At 44.3% G+C, this 13,165-nt stretch overlaps 1 protein-coding gene across 1 annotated transcript; it reads left to right on the top strand.

Annotated features, from left to right (window-relative positions):
• The first annotated feature begins 6,761 nt into the window (after positions 1 to 6,761).
• Positions 6,762 to 11,604, top strand: LOC111971100 (von Willebrand factor D and EGF domain-containing protein-like). The gene is made up of 5 exons (XM_023997895.2): positions 6,762 to 6,914; positions 7,511 to 7,713; positions 7,987 to 8,658; positions 10,276 to 10,412; positions 11,438 to 11,604. Exons 1-3 carry the CDS (start codon positions 6,762 to 6,764, stop codon positions 8,558 to 8,560), a joined length of 930 nt encoding a protein of 309 aa, XP_023853663.1. The 3' UTR covers positions 8,561 to 8,658; positions 10,276 to 10,412; positions 11,438 to 11,604.
• The last annotated feature ends 1,561 nt before the right edge of the window (positions 11,605 to 13,165 follow it).

Here is a 13,165-nt window from a genome sequence, read left to right as displayed (position 1 = left end):
ACCTATTGCAGATTCAGTCTTCCAGCTGGTGCAGGCTACAATTTTGTTTCTGGTGTCCTTTGACAGCTCCTTTTGGCTTGCATAGTGGAGTTTGGAGTGTGACTGTTTGAGGTTGTGGACAGGTGTCTTTTATACTGATAACAAGTTCAAACAGGTGCCATTAATACAGGTAACGAGTGGAGGACAGAGGAGTCTCTTAAAGAAGAAGTTACAGGTCTGTGAGAGCCAGAAATCTTGCTTGTTTGTAGGTGACCAAATACTTATTTTCCACCATAATTTGCAAATAAATTCATTAAAAATCCTACAATGTGATTTTCTGGATTTTTTGTTCTCATTTTGTCTGTCATAGTTGAAGTGTACCTGTGATGAAAATTACAGGCCTCTCTCATCTTTTTAAGTGGGAGAACTTGCACAATTGGTGGCTGACTAAATACTTTTTTGCCCCAAAGTATTAGTCTTCTTCAACCTGTCCCTGTCCCAGGCTGTAGTCCCCACTTGCTTCAAGGAGACCACCATAGTCCCAGTGCCCAAGAAAACCAAGGTGACACGCCCAAATGACTATCGCCCTGTCACACTCACCCCTGTAATCGTGAAGTGCTTCGAAAGACAGGTCTTGGCCCAGGTAAAGGCCAGCATGCCAGGCACACTGGACCCACTCCAATTTTCCTAGTGTTCCAACAGATCCACGGAAGATGCCATTTCCATCGCTATTCACACGGCCCTAAGACATCTGGACTAGAGGAACACCTACAGTATGTGAGAATGCTGTTCATTGACTACAGTTCAGCATTCAACACTGTTGTTCCCTCCAAGTTTGTCACCAAGCTCAGAGCACTTGGTCTGGACACTACCCTCTGCAACTGGATCCTGGACTTCCTAAAGGGCTGACCACAGGCTGTGAGGATTTGCAACAACACTTCCTCCACACTGACTCTTAACACAGGGGCCCCCCAAAGGTGTGTCCTCYGCCCTCTGCTGCACTCCCTGTTCACCCATGACTGCATGGCTTTYCATGATCCCAATTCCATCATTAAGTTTGCTGATGACACCACGGTTGTAGGCCTGTAACCAACAACGATGAGTCAGCCTCTAGGGAGGAGGTAAGTGACCTGGCATTGTGGTGCCAGGAAAACAARATCTCCCTCAACGTCAGCAAAACAAAGGAGTTGATTGTTGACTTCAGGAAGCAGAGGGAACATGTCCCAATCCACATCAACGGGACTGCAGTAGAGAGAGTCAGCCTTTTTAAGTTCCTCAGTGTCCACACCACAGATGAATTCACATGGACCAACACAGTCACAACTGTTGTCCAGGGGGTGCAACAGCGCCTCTACTTCCTAAGGCGGCTTAAGAAATTTGGACACACAGGAGGAAGACATTGAATAGGACCACTTCAAGCACTCACCTTTGCCTCACATCAGTGCCAACTCCAAAGGGTTCAGACTCCTGARCTCCAACTGTTATGCTACACACACATCACAACTGCTGCTACCAGACTGTTGTTAATACTGCACAATTTAAACAGTTGCCCCCCAATCCACCCCTCCCCAATACACATGTAAATATTGGACTATAAATTGTGCCTTCCTGTATTATACRTATGCTAAAATGTTTATTKTTTTCTACTGAGCCATTTACTTTATGTTCGTATTCTTATATTTTCTCATTTCTTATTGCTGTTGCATTGTCTAGAAGGAACCTGRAAGTAAGCATTTGGTTGGACGGTGTYTACCATGTGTATCCTGTATACGACTAAGAAAACTTGAAACTTGAGAGAGCAATTACTGTATTAGTGGTTTGTCTGCTAAATGACCGTACATCCCTGCCATGTGAAGCCATGTGTGGATGGATACTACTAGTACGAGTGTGTATCCATGACAACCTGTGCAGTACAAGGCAGGCCTGGATCTGTTCCACACATGCTGATGTCACAGCTGGGCTAGATCAGGGGTCACTACTTTACTGAGGGTTGAGTTAAACACACCACGGCTCCAGCCCTAGCACATTGCTCATGTAGCCTACAKGCCATATGACTCYGTGAAATGTTTGGATGAATTACACATACAAGCCAACACAWATTAGAAAGACCATTTTTACYACCCTAAGCCTTGTGCTTTTTTGAAGGGAAAATATTCAAAATGCCGTTTCATTTGTYGCTACTTATGTCATTGTTAACATACGATTATTTCACAGTTCTCCTGCGGTGTCTCCACGTTCCTGGGTAACTCCAGCCGGACACAATCTCTGGCTAAAGAGAGTGAGAGCTTCTACGCTGGAATTAAAGTAAACCATCATGACTAAAACCCTCGTCATTCTGACGAGTTTGTGTATAATCCATTGTTGAGCATTAAACGCCTCCTGAACTGCATCGTGTGCTGTAAATTAAATGAGGATTGAGCCGACTGTCCAGGAACCTGTCTCTCTCTCTCTCTCTCTCTCTCTCTCTCTCTCTCTCTCTCTCTCTCTCTTTCTCATCTTCCAGATGTGCTGCACATTGCGGAGGACGGTAAGGAGCATGCTGTAACCATCCACAGTACAGTGCCTATCCCCTGTTTCGGGACAGAGCACGGCCGACCATGTGGAGTCATTCTCACTCTGAGTGTCCGTGACTCAGGTGAGAATTAGAATAGCCTAATTTCCATGACCATGCCATCATTATTTGTATTTATTTGTTTTATTGAACATTTATTTAACTAGGCAAGTCAGTTAAGAACAAATTCTTATTTACAATGACGGCCTACCCCGGCCAAACCCTAACCCGGTCGACGCTGGGCCAAGTGTGCGCCTGTAGTGACGCCTCTAGCACTGAGATGCAGTGCCTTAGACCCCTCGGGAGCCCCACTGTGTGAGCCAGTGCTTACTGTACTAGTGCCAGAGAGGTTTAAAACCAGGAGACTCAACATGTGAATACTTCCTGTTTGTTTACACCCATCCAYTCCTTTCTCAGATCTAGGGGCTAGGGGTTGATTTCATACGCAGGCGTGTCTTGTCTTGCAGCTCTATGGGGGTATGTACTAAGCAGACACTGTTATGTGTCCTGTTGCCCTTCCAGACAGCCTGGATCCCAGCGTGGAGGCCCTCAACATGGCCCTGTCCACSTGCCAGGTGGAGCTGCAGCCTACTGCCAGGGGTGTGCCTGGGCCAGTATCACCCTCACCGCCGTCACAGACTTCACCCGCGACGGCAACCGCCCCAGCCTCCTCAGCGCCACGCCACACTCTGACGCACCTCTGGAGGGGATACACCCCTACACCCCCTCAAGGTCTGACCTGGAGACCCATATAAATATAATTACAACATTAGAACACCAGAATGCAATTAGAACTTTAGAATATTCTAATTCTCTTCTCTACGAAACCACKCCTCCGGATGGGCTARCGCCCCACCCCACTCAAGYTCCGAGAGAGAGATAATGTAGATATAAGCCTCAGAAGAGCTGCTTATGACACTAACAGAACTGCAGTAACTGTCTGCATGACAWAGCACCACAGTGTTTACATGGTTCAAGAGAAGACTGTTATGAACCAACGACAAATCACTCACACTGCTTTTCTACGTGAGCGTCCACTCTTTCCTTTAAACTAAGTCTGAACATTACTCATGTAGCAAAAACGTTGTGTCCTCCTACACTTCCAACTTCCCCTTTGTTGTGTCGTCACTCAGTCACGCAATCAGGCTAGCCACACCTGTGTTTAGTGTTTGCCTGTTTTTCAGACACACAGACACACACCACACTCACACACACACACGAAAGCCCTGTGCTGTTGCCGACACTTTAATCAGCAGGACCAGAGTGGGTCACGCTAAGCTTTGTTCCTCATACCCCTACAGGTCACAGTACAAGATGTCCCCACTGCAAGCTGCTACTCTCTGACTGATCCACACATCATCACATTGGATGGCAGGTAGGTAACTGGGGCATGGTGGTTAGCATGCTGTGTCCTCTGTTGCTCAGTTGGTAAAGCGTGTCGCTTGTTAGATTCCCAGGACCACCCATATGTAAATCCCTTTGGATTTACGATTTACGTCACTTTGGATAAAAGCATCTGCTAAATTGCCTATATTATTATTATATATTATAGTGTTACACACAGACTTGGAGACGAGTACCCACTTCACATTTCACGTTCCCATTCTTTCCCCCCATTAGACCTTCCTGTACATTGAAATACAGTGTGTTTCCCAAAAAAATCTCATTTACTATGCATCACTTTTTTCCCCCCACATTACTTGATTTGGGCGATTTTAATGATCAAGAAGAGCTATTTAAATCACCACTCCACCTCCTGCTAACTGATTAAGTTCTTTACTGTAATTATTATGATTAACTATCCTCTCACAGCTCACTACGTGAGAGTTTGGTCAAAGCTGGTACTTGAAAACATTGCAAAAAACACCCACTACTCAGAGATAAATATGTTAAAAATGTTTGCAATACGCAGAGGCAATATCCCTGATCTGACCTGTTTCAATACGCAGAGGCAATATCCCTGATCTGACCTGTTTCAATACGCAGAGGCAATATCCCTGATCTGACCTGTTTCAATACGCAGAGGCAATATACTGATTTTACCTGTTTAAAATACGCAGAGGCAATATCCCTGATCTGACCTGTTTCAATACGCAGAGGCAAAATCTCGGATCTTACCTGTTTCAATACGCGAGAGGCAATATCCCTGATCTTACCTGTTTCAATACGCAGAGGCAATATCCCTGATCTTACCTGTTTCAATACGTAGAGGCAATATCCCTGATCTTACCTGTTTCAATACGCAGAGGAAATATCCCTGATCTTACCTGTTTCTATACGCAGAGGCAAAATCCCTGATCTTACCTGTTTCAATACGCAGAGGCAATTTCCCTGATCTTACCTGTTTCAATACGCAGAGGCAATATCCCTGATCTGACCTGTTTCAATACGCAGAGGCAATATCCCTGATCTGACCTGTTTCAATACACAGAGGCAATATCCCTGATTTTACACATAGTGATCTCTTGTTTTTAGGTAGGTTATACATAATATATCCCTCACACACGAATGAACCCTAAATCAAACAAAAGTTTCTCAGTTTGGGTTTATGATTAATCTCCTCCACCCAATTGTTTTCATATTGCATCAACAGTTGTTTTTTTAATGTCTCCCTTAATTTGGTTTTCATACAGACGTTCACAGTCAGACTGTTGAAGAAGGTCAGACATTTCAGTTGCTCAGGCTCCCCCTATGGAAAGATCCCATTGAAAAACGTTTCTGGCAGTTGGCGTATCCAACAGTCTATTCCGAAGTATCACCATACACGCCTTCCATCTCACCTCACAGGGTTCCCAGCCCATGTCCTTAGTTATTGCAAGCAGAGGTGCAAACTTTTGGACATCTAAAAAGTAATGTTATGTTATGTTATGAACATGTTCTTTCTTTTAAATACCTCGTAGCACCCCACACTCCTGCTGAATAGTCCAGAACAGGACACACGCATGCCTGATACAGTTGGGAATACGTAGCATAACCAAGATCTTTGAGCTCTACTTCCTGAGTCGTCCAGGGCAGATGTTCCATATAGAAAGGTAATATGCTCATCAATAAGAWGACCCAAATATTTATAAATGCTAGTAAACTCAATATCTTCACCAAAACAAAACTGAAAAACACTTCTCTTAGTACCTGGTTTTCTAAAAGTCATTATCCGTGTTTTTGTCTGGTTGATCATGAGTCTCCATCTTTCACACCTACTGACTGCACATAATAACACGTTCTGCACGACTTGTTCAGGATACTAAAGCATTTCATCATCKRATCTRACTCCAATATTTAACTGTTCAATTTCTTTTGCCAAATCATTTTTAAACAAAGCAAACAAAGTCGGCGATAAGGTGTCTCCTTGTTTACACCCGAGGGTGTGGGAAACCAATCTGTACGATATTCAATAACACGCACACAAGCAATTGGCACTTTGTAAAGAGACTGGACTGCTTGATAAAATTTCCCATCAACCTCTGCCTTTAACAAACTATAGGCTAAAAGATCCCTATTTACAAAATCAAATGTAAATGTCGACTCAATAATAAACTAAAAGCACCAAATTTGGCACGGAGGTAGGTGTATGTACCCCGAAAAGATATAGATATGGAGCCACCCCTGATTTGGATCTCGGGAGAGTGTGGCAGCCAGCATAAATAAAAACATAAATTAGCTTTCATTCAATATCTCTATACCGATTTGAGAGTCTCATCTTTGATATGCAAATTGAACTGAGTTGATAGCCCATAGAGATAAAAGTCTGATGGTACCGGCGCCCATATCGCCTATATCACCCATATTGGTGGCTCAATCGCCAATTTGTCAGCCTTTGAGGACCACAGAAACATAACACTTTGAATGAATAACAAACAAATGTTCATAACAAGTGGCAATGGATGAAATTGATCCAAATATCTCTTAAAACATACAAAGACTTATATTTTGAAATATTATATTTGACTGTAAATGTATGACCATTTTTTTGATATATGCTTATTGTGGAGAATTTAAACCATTTACTTGTGTTACGAAAGGTTAATAAAATAGAAAGTGGTACTGCTTGACAGACAGTGCCTCTTTGCAATCATTACCAATTTGCGGTAAAAACATGCTAAAAATAAGTTGCCGCTTTTAGGGTTAAAGAAATGCATATATACATATACAGCTTGTAAAAACAGTAGAAAACTATAAGGATAACACAATACAGTCAATTACCTATTTTTATTTTGTGGCTCTTAAGGTGGTCATGCTGGACATGTGTAACGGTCAGACTCAGGAGACCAGGCCCCAGCTCTCTCTGAAGAACCTGGGAGGATATAACAGAGGGTCCAAAGGGACCAGCGGCTCTAGTCAGTATCGGATCAAGATCCATGAATCTCACCAGGGGAAGAAAATCACAGTAGGTATTGGTTCATTTAAAGTGATTACTTTTACCAAGTAGGTTTACCCATTCAATTGTTGGGAGCATATATAGCTTGTGTGACTTTCTTTTTGTACAGTTTTTTCTCGGGTAGTCAGCACCTCTACAAGCATTTTTTGGGGTATGCGTCAGCTCATGCTTTTTAATAAAGTCATTACCACCACTTTTATGGGCTGTTTCCTCCCTCACTGTCTAGACAGGTTTGGGGATGTGTGAGTTTGTGAGCCCACTGAGCCCAATATTGACTGAAACGACTTTTACAAGTCATGGAAAAACACCTATCTGCTCGGGGCGATCTGCAACACTTTACGATGGATGTAATGTAATGTCCAACACTAGTTCTCCAGATAGAAATATTTGGAGATTGATGTTGTTGTTTTGATGGGTTCCTCTATGTACTACACTGATCCACACAAGAAAACTATGAGGGAACTCTTTTCTTGTAATATGCACTTTGCATTAAGATCTGTTAGAATTGGCGTCCGGGTGAAATAAAGGTTAACTCTTACTTTTATAATATTTAATAATATATTCCATTTAGCAGATGCTATTATCCCTTTTTATTCTTTTTGTAGTTGATCTTTCCATCTGGGGCCTTTGAGAGGGCGGACGTCAGTGATTGGGGGATGAGCCTGTCAATCAGAGCTCCCAGTGTGGACTACAGCAGTACCACGGGACTCTGTGGGACGTTCGACCGGAACGGTCACAACGACTTCCATGGACCTGATGGCACCACCTATGGGAGCACTGAACAAGAACGCTTTGTGCAGGAATGGAGGTAACTATTAATGATTCTATATAGATCTGAGAGGGGTCCCCTGAGCTTGTAACTGTTCAGTGTACATCCCCCCACCCCMTTCCTTTTGGTCATTTAGTTTGTAAGTGAATTGTTGTTCCGTAATAACCTTGGGTTACCTTTTCTATTTTAGCTGGCATGAGAAAAMAAATCCTTTATCAAATCCTGTGTTATCCCCAAGGCTTACTCTAATTCAGAGTCTGATGAGATAGCTCGTTGTCTGATCCATATCCCTCTGTTTCTTCTTTGTGTCAGGCTAGCCGCGGGGGAGAGCTWATTTGACACCATGCCCCCTGTAATGGAGGTGGAGGAACTACGGCCTTTCTGCCGGTGTCAGGAGGGCTACAGCATGTCTCTGCATTTCGCCACGGGCCACACCGGCGATGGCCACTATAACTTTAACCCCTCGTCGCCCCAGCACCAGTGCCAGTCTCACGACAACGTGGATGACACCTCTGTCTTCCCCTGGGTGGACACTACCTCTGAGTACATTAGGAGCGCTGAGCCAGAACAAAGTGACCACCAGGGAGTGTCCATCCTGAACGTCCCAGGTCTACCTATGGAGATACACAAACAGCTTAGTTCCCAGATGGTGGACTATGGTGGGTTTGGGGACCACGGGGATAAGAGTGAGAGAGAGATTGACAGGGAGCTCAGAAGCGACTTCCTGGTTGCCGTAGACGACAACAGGCCCAAGACAAAGAGGCAGGTTTATCCTATTTCTTCCCTGAGGACCACCACCTGTCTGCAGAGCGACCAGCGGCCCAGCCTGTGTGGCCCACACCAAGTGGGCTTTGCTCGGTCAAGGCCCCGGAGGTGTGCCAGCTAGCCCTGGGGAACTCCACGGTGGGGACAGTGTGTAGAGGGCTGCTGGGCCGGAGACTGGATGAGGCAGTGGACCTGTGCATGCTGGACCTGCAGCTCAAGGTATTTCTGTCTGTGGCTGCGTCTGAAATGACGCCCTATTCCCTATATAGTTCACTACTTTTGACCAGAGCCCATAGGGCTAGGAAATATGGTGCCGTTTCGGACACTACCGTTGTTGATTTTGTAACTTGTTCGTATAGGTCTTGTCTGCCGTTTTGTCAAGCCAGTTGTACAGTATGCTCATGGATTTCCGTTTCCATTGACTGCAATGTGAGTGCAGTTAAACTTGAACTTTCTTGAACTTGATGTTATAGGATGACCTGGCCTGGGAGGAGGCTCTGGTGCCCTACCTGGAGAACGAGTGTGAGAGGAGGCTATTGGAGGACCGGACCCAGAGGGCCCTGGAGCTGGGGGAGTCCATGGCCAGGGCCGGGATGGAGGGGGTTGAGGGGATCGTTGGGACGGTACCCCAACTTCTGCAACGGGAACGGCCAGTGCACTGAGTGGGGTTGTCAATGCTATCCTGGCCACAGCTTCTACGACTGCAGTCTGGCTATCAGTGAGTGTTCACTTGCAAGCTGCTCAGAGGTTGGGCATAATTTGGTGTCTAAACAGCTTATCTTAAAATTGGATTTCATCAGCTTATTGGTCATTTTATTGTTAAGTCTACAACATTAGACGACTGCACTCTAAAGTTATTTTTAATGTTGGATACAGTGAGTAATCCTAATCCACATCCACAAAGGCGTGCTGATTTAGGATCAGGTCCCTATGGTCCATATAATTATAATCCAAAAGACAAAACTGGCCCTAGATCAGTACTCCTGCCTCTGGTATGCTTTGTGAACACAGACCCTGATTGAGAGATGGGAGATAGTAGGATGCGGTTTATTACCAGGAAGAGGTCCGGGCATCCATCCGTGACCTCTCTCTGTGTGTTGTGTGATTTATAGTAGCTGATCTGGGATCAGGGTCCTTGGGGAACACGGCAGGGCACGCCAATAAATCCAGCTAATAGCTCAACTGATCACAGGCGAGCATCAAGTCTCCCCCTGGGCCACAGCACAGATCAGGGAGGGGACATTGAAGGGGGATTGTCTCCTCTTTTGTGTTGATTGATTGTTGTTATGCTGTGGGGACAGCGTCTTACCTTATTCAAGCAAATGCCACTGAGTTTAATATCACTTATGGCATTGTTTTCTGTAGAACGTAGAATCGAACTAGAATCAAAGGAGGCAGACATACTAGTACTGTACTTTATGCAGACAGAGTCAAAGTGACTCTTTCCAAATGTTAAACTCATTCTGGCAGCTATTATAAAACAGTTCGCTGCTTCATGACAATGTACTTGAACATGACCTCCCAATGCTATGACTTTGTGTCTGGCTGTTGATGTATTTATTGCGACCGTCTCTGTGAATTTACTAACTGTGTTGTAGTCAAGGACAACGTGCCATTTTGTCACGTCATACGTTATGCATACATGAGTACCCTTGAATTGGTGAATCTTCCATTTTGGTTTGTCAGCGAGTGGGCTTGTATTGCGCTAGACTTGCATATTGACTCTTTCTATTTGGAGCTTCCTCGCTTAAACATATTCCACTCCTCCTTTCCTCCTGTCTGATGATCTATCGCTCTTCTCCTCTCCCCTCTCATCCCTCTCTCGTCCATCCTCAGGTCAGCCTGTGGAGTTGACAGACCTGGAGGACAGTGGTCTGTGTGACATCAGAGCGTTCGACTGTCGCAGCGTCCGGGTCTTCGGCCTCGGCTTCATCGACTCTCCCAGCCTGGGCTGCCACCTCACACGACTGGTGGTGAGAGAAAMAACTCAGACAATGGTCACGGTCATACAAGGACATACCCCAAAGTGTTGCCGTATTAATAAACAGAGTGGGGAACACAGAAAAAAACAGACAAGATGCTGAAATCTCTCTGAGGATCCAAACCAGTATTTTTTAATTGAAGGAGTTCAGCAAAACTATGATGCTCTAGATTCCCTTTTCCGATCATAGGAGGAGGGCTCATTGCAGTAGGCCTTATAATCATCCCTCAGACCGACTGGGAAACTGCTAGTTCACAACAGGACTCCAATCTCCAAAAGTATATTTTTTCCTGTGCAGTATACGATTTTGTATACAGTGCATTCCAATCACAGATAAAGACAGTAGGTTACTTAAAACAGAAACAATAGGAGGGAGGTTGGTCAGGGAGGATGGGTTGGCATATAACGTGAATGTCTCGKAACCCAAAGATTGTGTGTTCAAATCTGATCGCGGAAAACTTTAGCATTTAGCACGTTAGCATTTTTGCAACTACTTACTACTTTTGAGCTACTTTGCAACTACTTAGTATGTTAGCTAACCCTTCCCCTAACCTTAACACTTTATCCTGACTCCTAAACCTAACCTGTTAACTACTTAGCATGTTAACTAACCTTACCCCCTAACCGTAACCCCCAACCCTTAACCCCTAGCCTAGCCAACATTAGCCACCTAGCTAGACTACCTAACATTAGCCACACAAAAAATGTAATTTGTTTAATGTACACCAATGCGTTATGAAGAAAGAAAATTGTGTAATACACACGAAATGCGTTGTGATGAAAATTGTGTAATACACTTGAAACACGTTTCCGTGTGCCTGTCACAAATTTAATTTGTGTCTATTTCACAATAAGCTGTGATAGTGTGCTGGTCTAACAAACTACCGCTCTACAGGACTGGGGTTCAGTCACTATCAACATTGTAATTACACGTTAGCCACACAGTTTTCACATGCTCTGATGGTGATCTATCTATCTATCTATCTATCTATCTATCTATCTATCTATCTCCTCTAGAACCTGAATGACGAACGGGTTCCAGGAGAGAAGCAGAGGACCAGAGCTACCTTCCTGAGCTCCAAGGCTTTGTTCCGTCCCCTCACTGAACAGCATGATGACTATCAACGCTGTAGACTTTATGGTGGATGACAAACCCTACACTCGCTGGGAAGTCAAGGTAAAGTTATGTACAGTGAACTAATTCGTTTTACTAAAGCACATGGAAAGTCACCTCATCTCCTTGCAAGAACCTGTGATTATGGCTCACTTTTTCAAAGTCAACTTGAAGTCTTTCCGCTTTGCCCTGTTCCTGACCTTCTCCTTGCCTCGTATACAGCCTATATATCATGTTCCAGCATGTCCCCGAGTGGTTTGGGATCGCTGTTTGTTTACTGCTGTATTAGAAGACATTAGCATAAATCTCAATGTAGGAGACAGAGCCGTGGGGCTTCTCTCCACATCCCCCAAGGTTAGCCCAAAGTCAGGTCTGTCTGGATTATGTGAGCCTGGGTAAGTGGGCTTAGAAGATGAGCCCAATATTACCTACCTTAGTCCAGGCTCTGCCATTAATCTACAAGGTTTAGGGGAGTTTGAGTCACCCGTCCCTTAGGAATGTGAGGTATATTTGTATTGGATGCTGTGAAAATGTACAAGTGTACATAAGCGTGAGTTTCAAATTGTWACTTTTTTTTTTACAGCATGTGAGCTTCAAACTTCTGAAATCATATTAAATGATTTACTTAGCTAAACCCCCAAAGCGTTTGACCATCCTAACCTAGCTCAAGACAAGGAAGCCCTCCTGTATGATATGAATGTCTTGAACTGGTTAACACTAGTGTTTTGAGTATTGGTTAGCTACAGTGTTGTATCTCAGTACAGTGAGCCTAAGGTGCTAGCAATCTACGATGGCGTGTGCCAGGTGTGTGAACCAACCCACTCCGGACTCTGTAAGTTAAAGGTAACTACCATACACCACACAAACACACGCACACATGCACGCACGACTACACACACACATACGCACACACACACACACATTCATATTTCCCCTAAAAGACGCAGTGTATCTCCTCAAAAACCATGCAGTATTAAGAAAACTGTTCACCACCGAGAAAGACATAAGATACTCGTATAAAGAGAAGTGAAAAGCAGGCCGTCTCGTAATGTCTGCAGGGTAGTTGTTGTTGAACATGTTGTCCAACATGTTTCGTGAAGTGTTGTGGTACATCTTTACTCTTGGGTTTACTGTGGAAGCCAAGTTCTGGAATACCAGTTGTCTCTGGGATGACTAAAACAGACACACAACACCACTTTCAGAGCTCCCTACGTCCATGGATGTTTGTTCTAAACCACAGATGTTATGAATGTCCTCCCCACACACAGCATACAGTACACACACACACGCACGCACACGCACGCACACACACACACACACACACACACACACACACACACACACACACACACACACACACACACACACACACAGAGGACTACTGTAGCTGCTCCTGCCAATTATGTTTTAATCAAATTGAGTTACATTGGGAAGAGATGGATTTGTTAGTGTTTGTTTTCTTATCATTTCCTGCTGTGATTTTCTTCTAGGGTCTCCAGAGAGAGGCTCAGACATGTCCTAGTGCAACAAAAAATGAGAAGATCACATTGCATGACACTTTATTTTAAAAATTGTTGCTTCATAAATGTGTGCTAGTTCATATCTGTCACACACTCTTCCTTGAACCTTTT

This window comes from Salvelinus sp. IW2-2015, linkage group LG12, assembly GCF_002910315.2.
Source record: "Salvelinus sp. IW2-2015 linkage group LG12, ASM291031v2, whole genome shotgun sequence".
Taxonomy (NCBI): domain Eukaryota; kingdom Metazoa; phylum Chordata; class Actinopteri; order Salmoniformes; family Salmonidae; genus Salvelinus; species Salvelinus sp. IW2-2015.
Note: the sequence above shows the minus strand (reverse complement) of the source record. Positions and strands in the feature narration are given on the sequence as shown.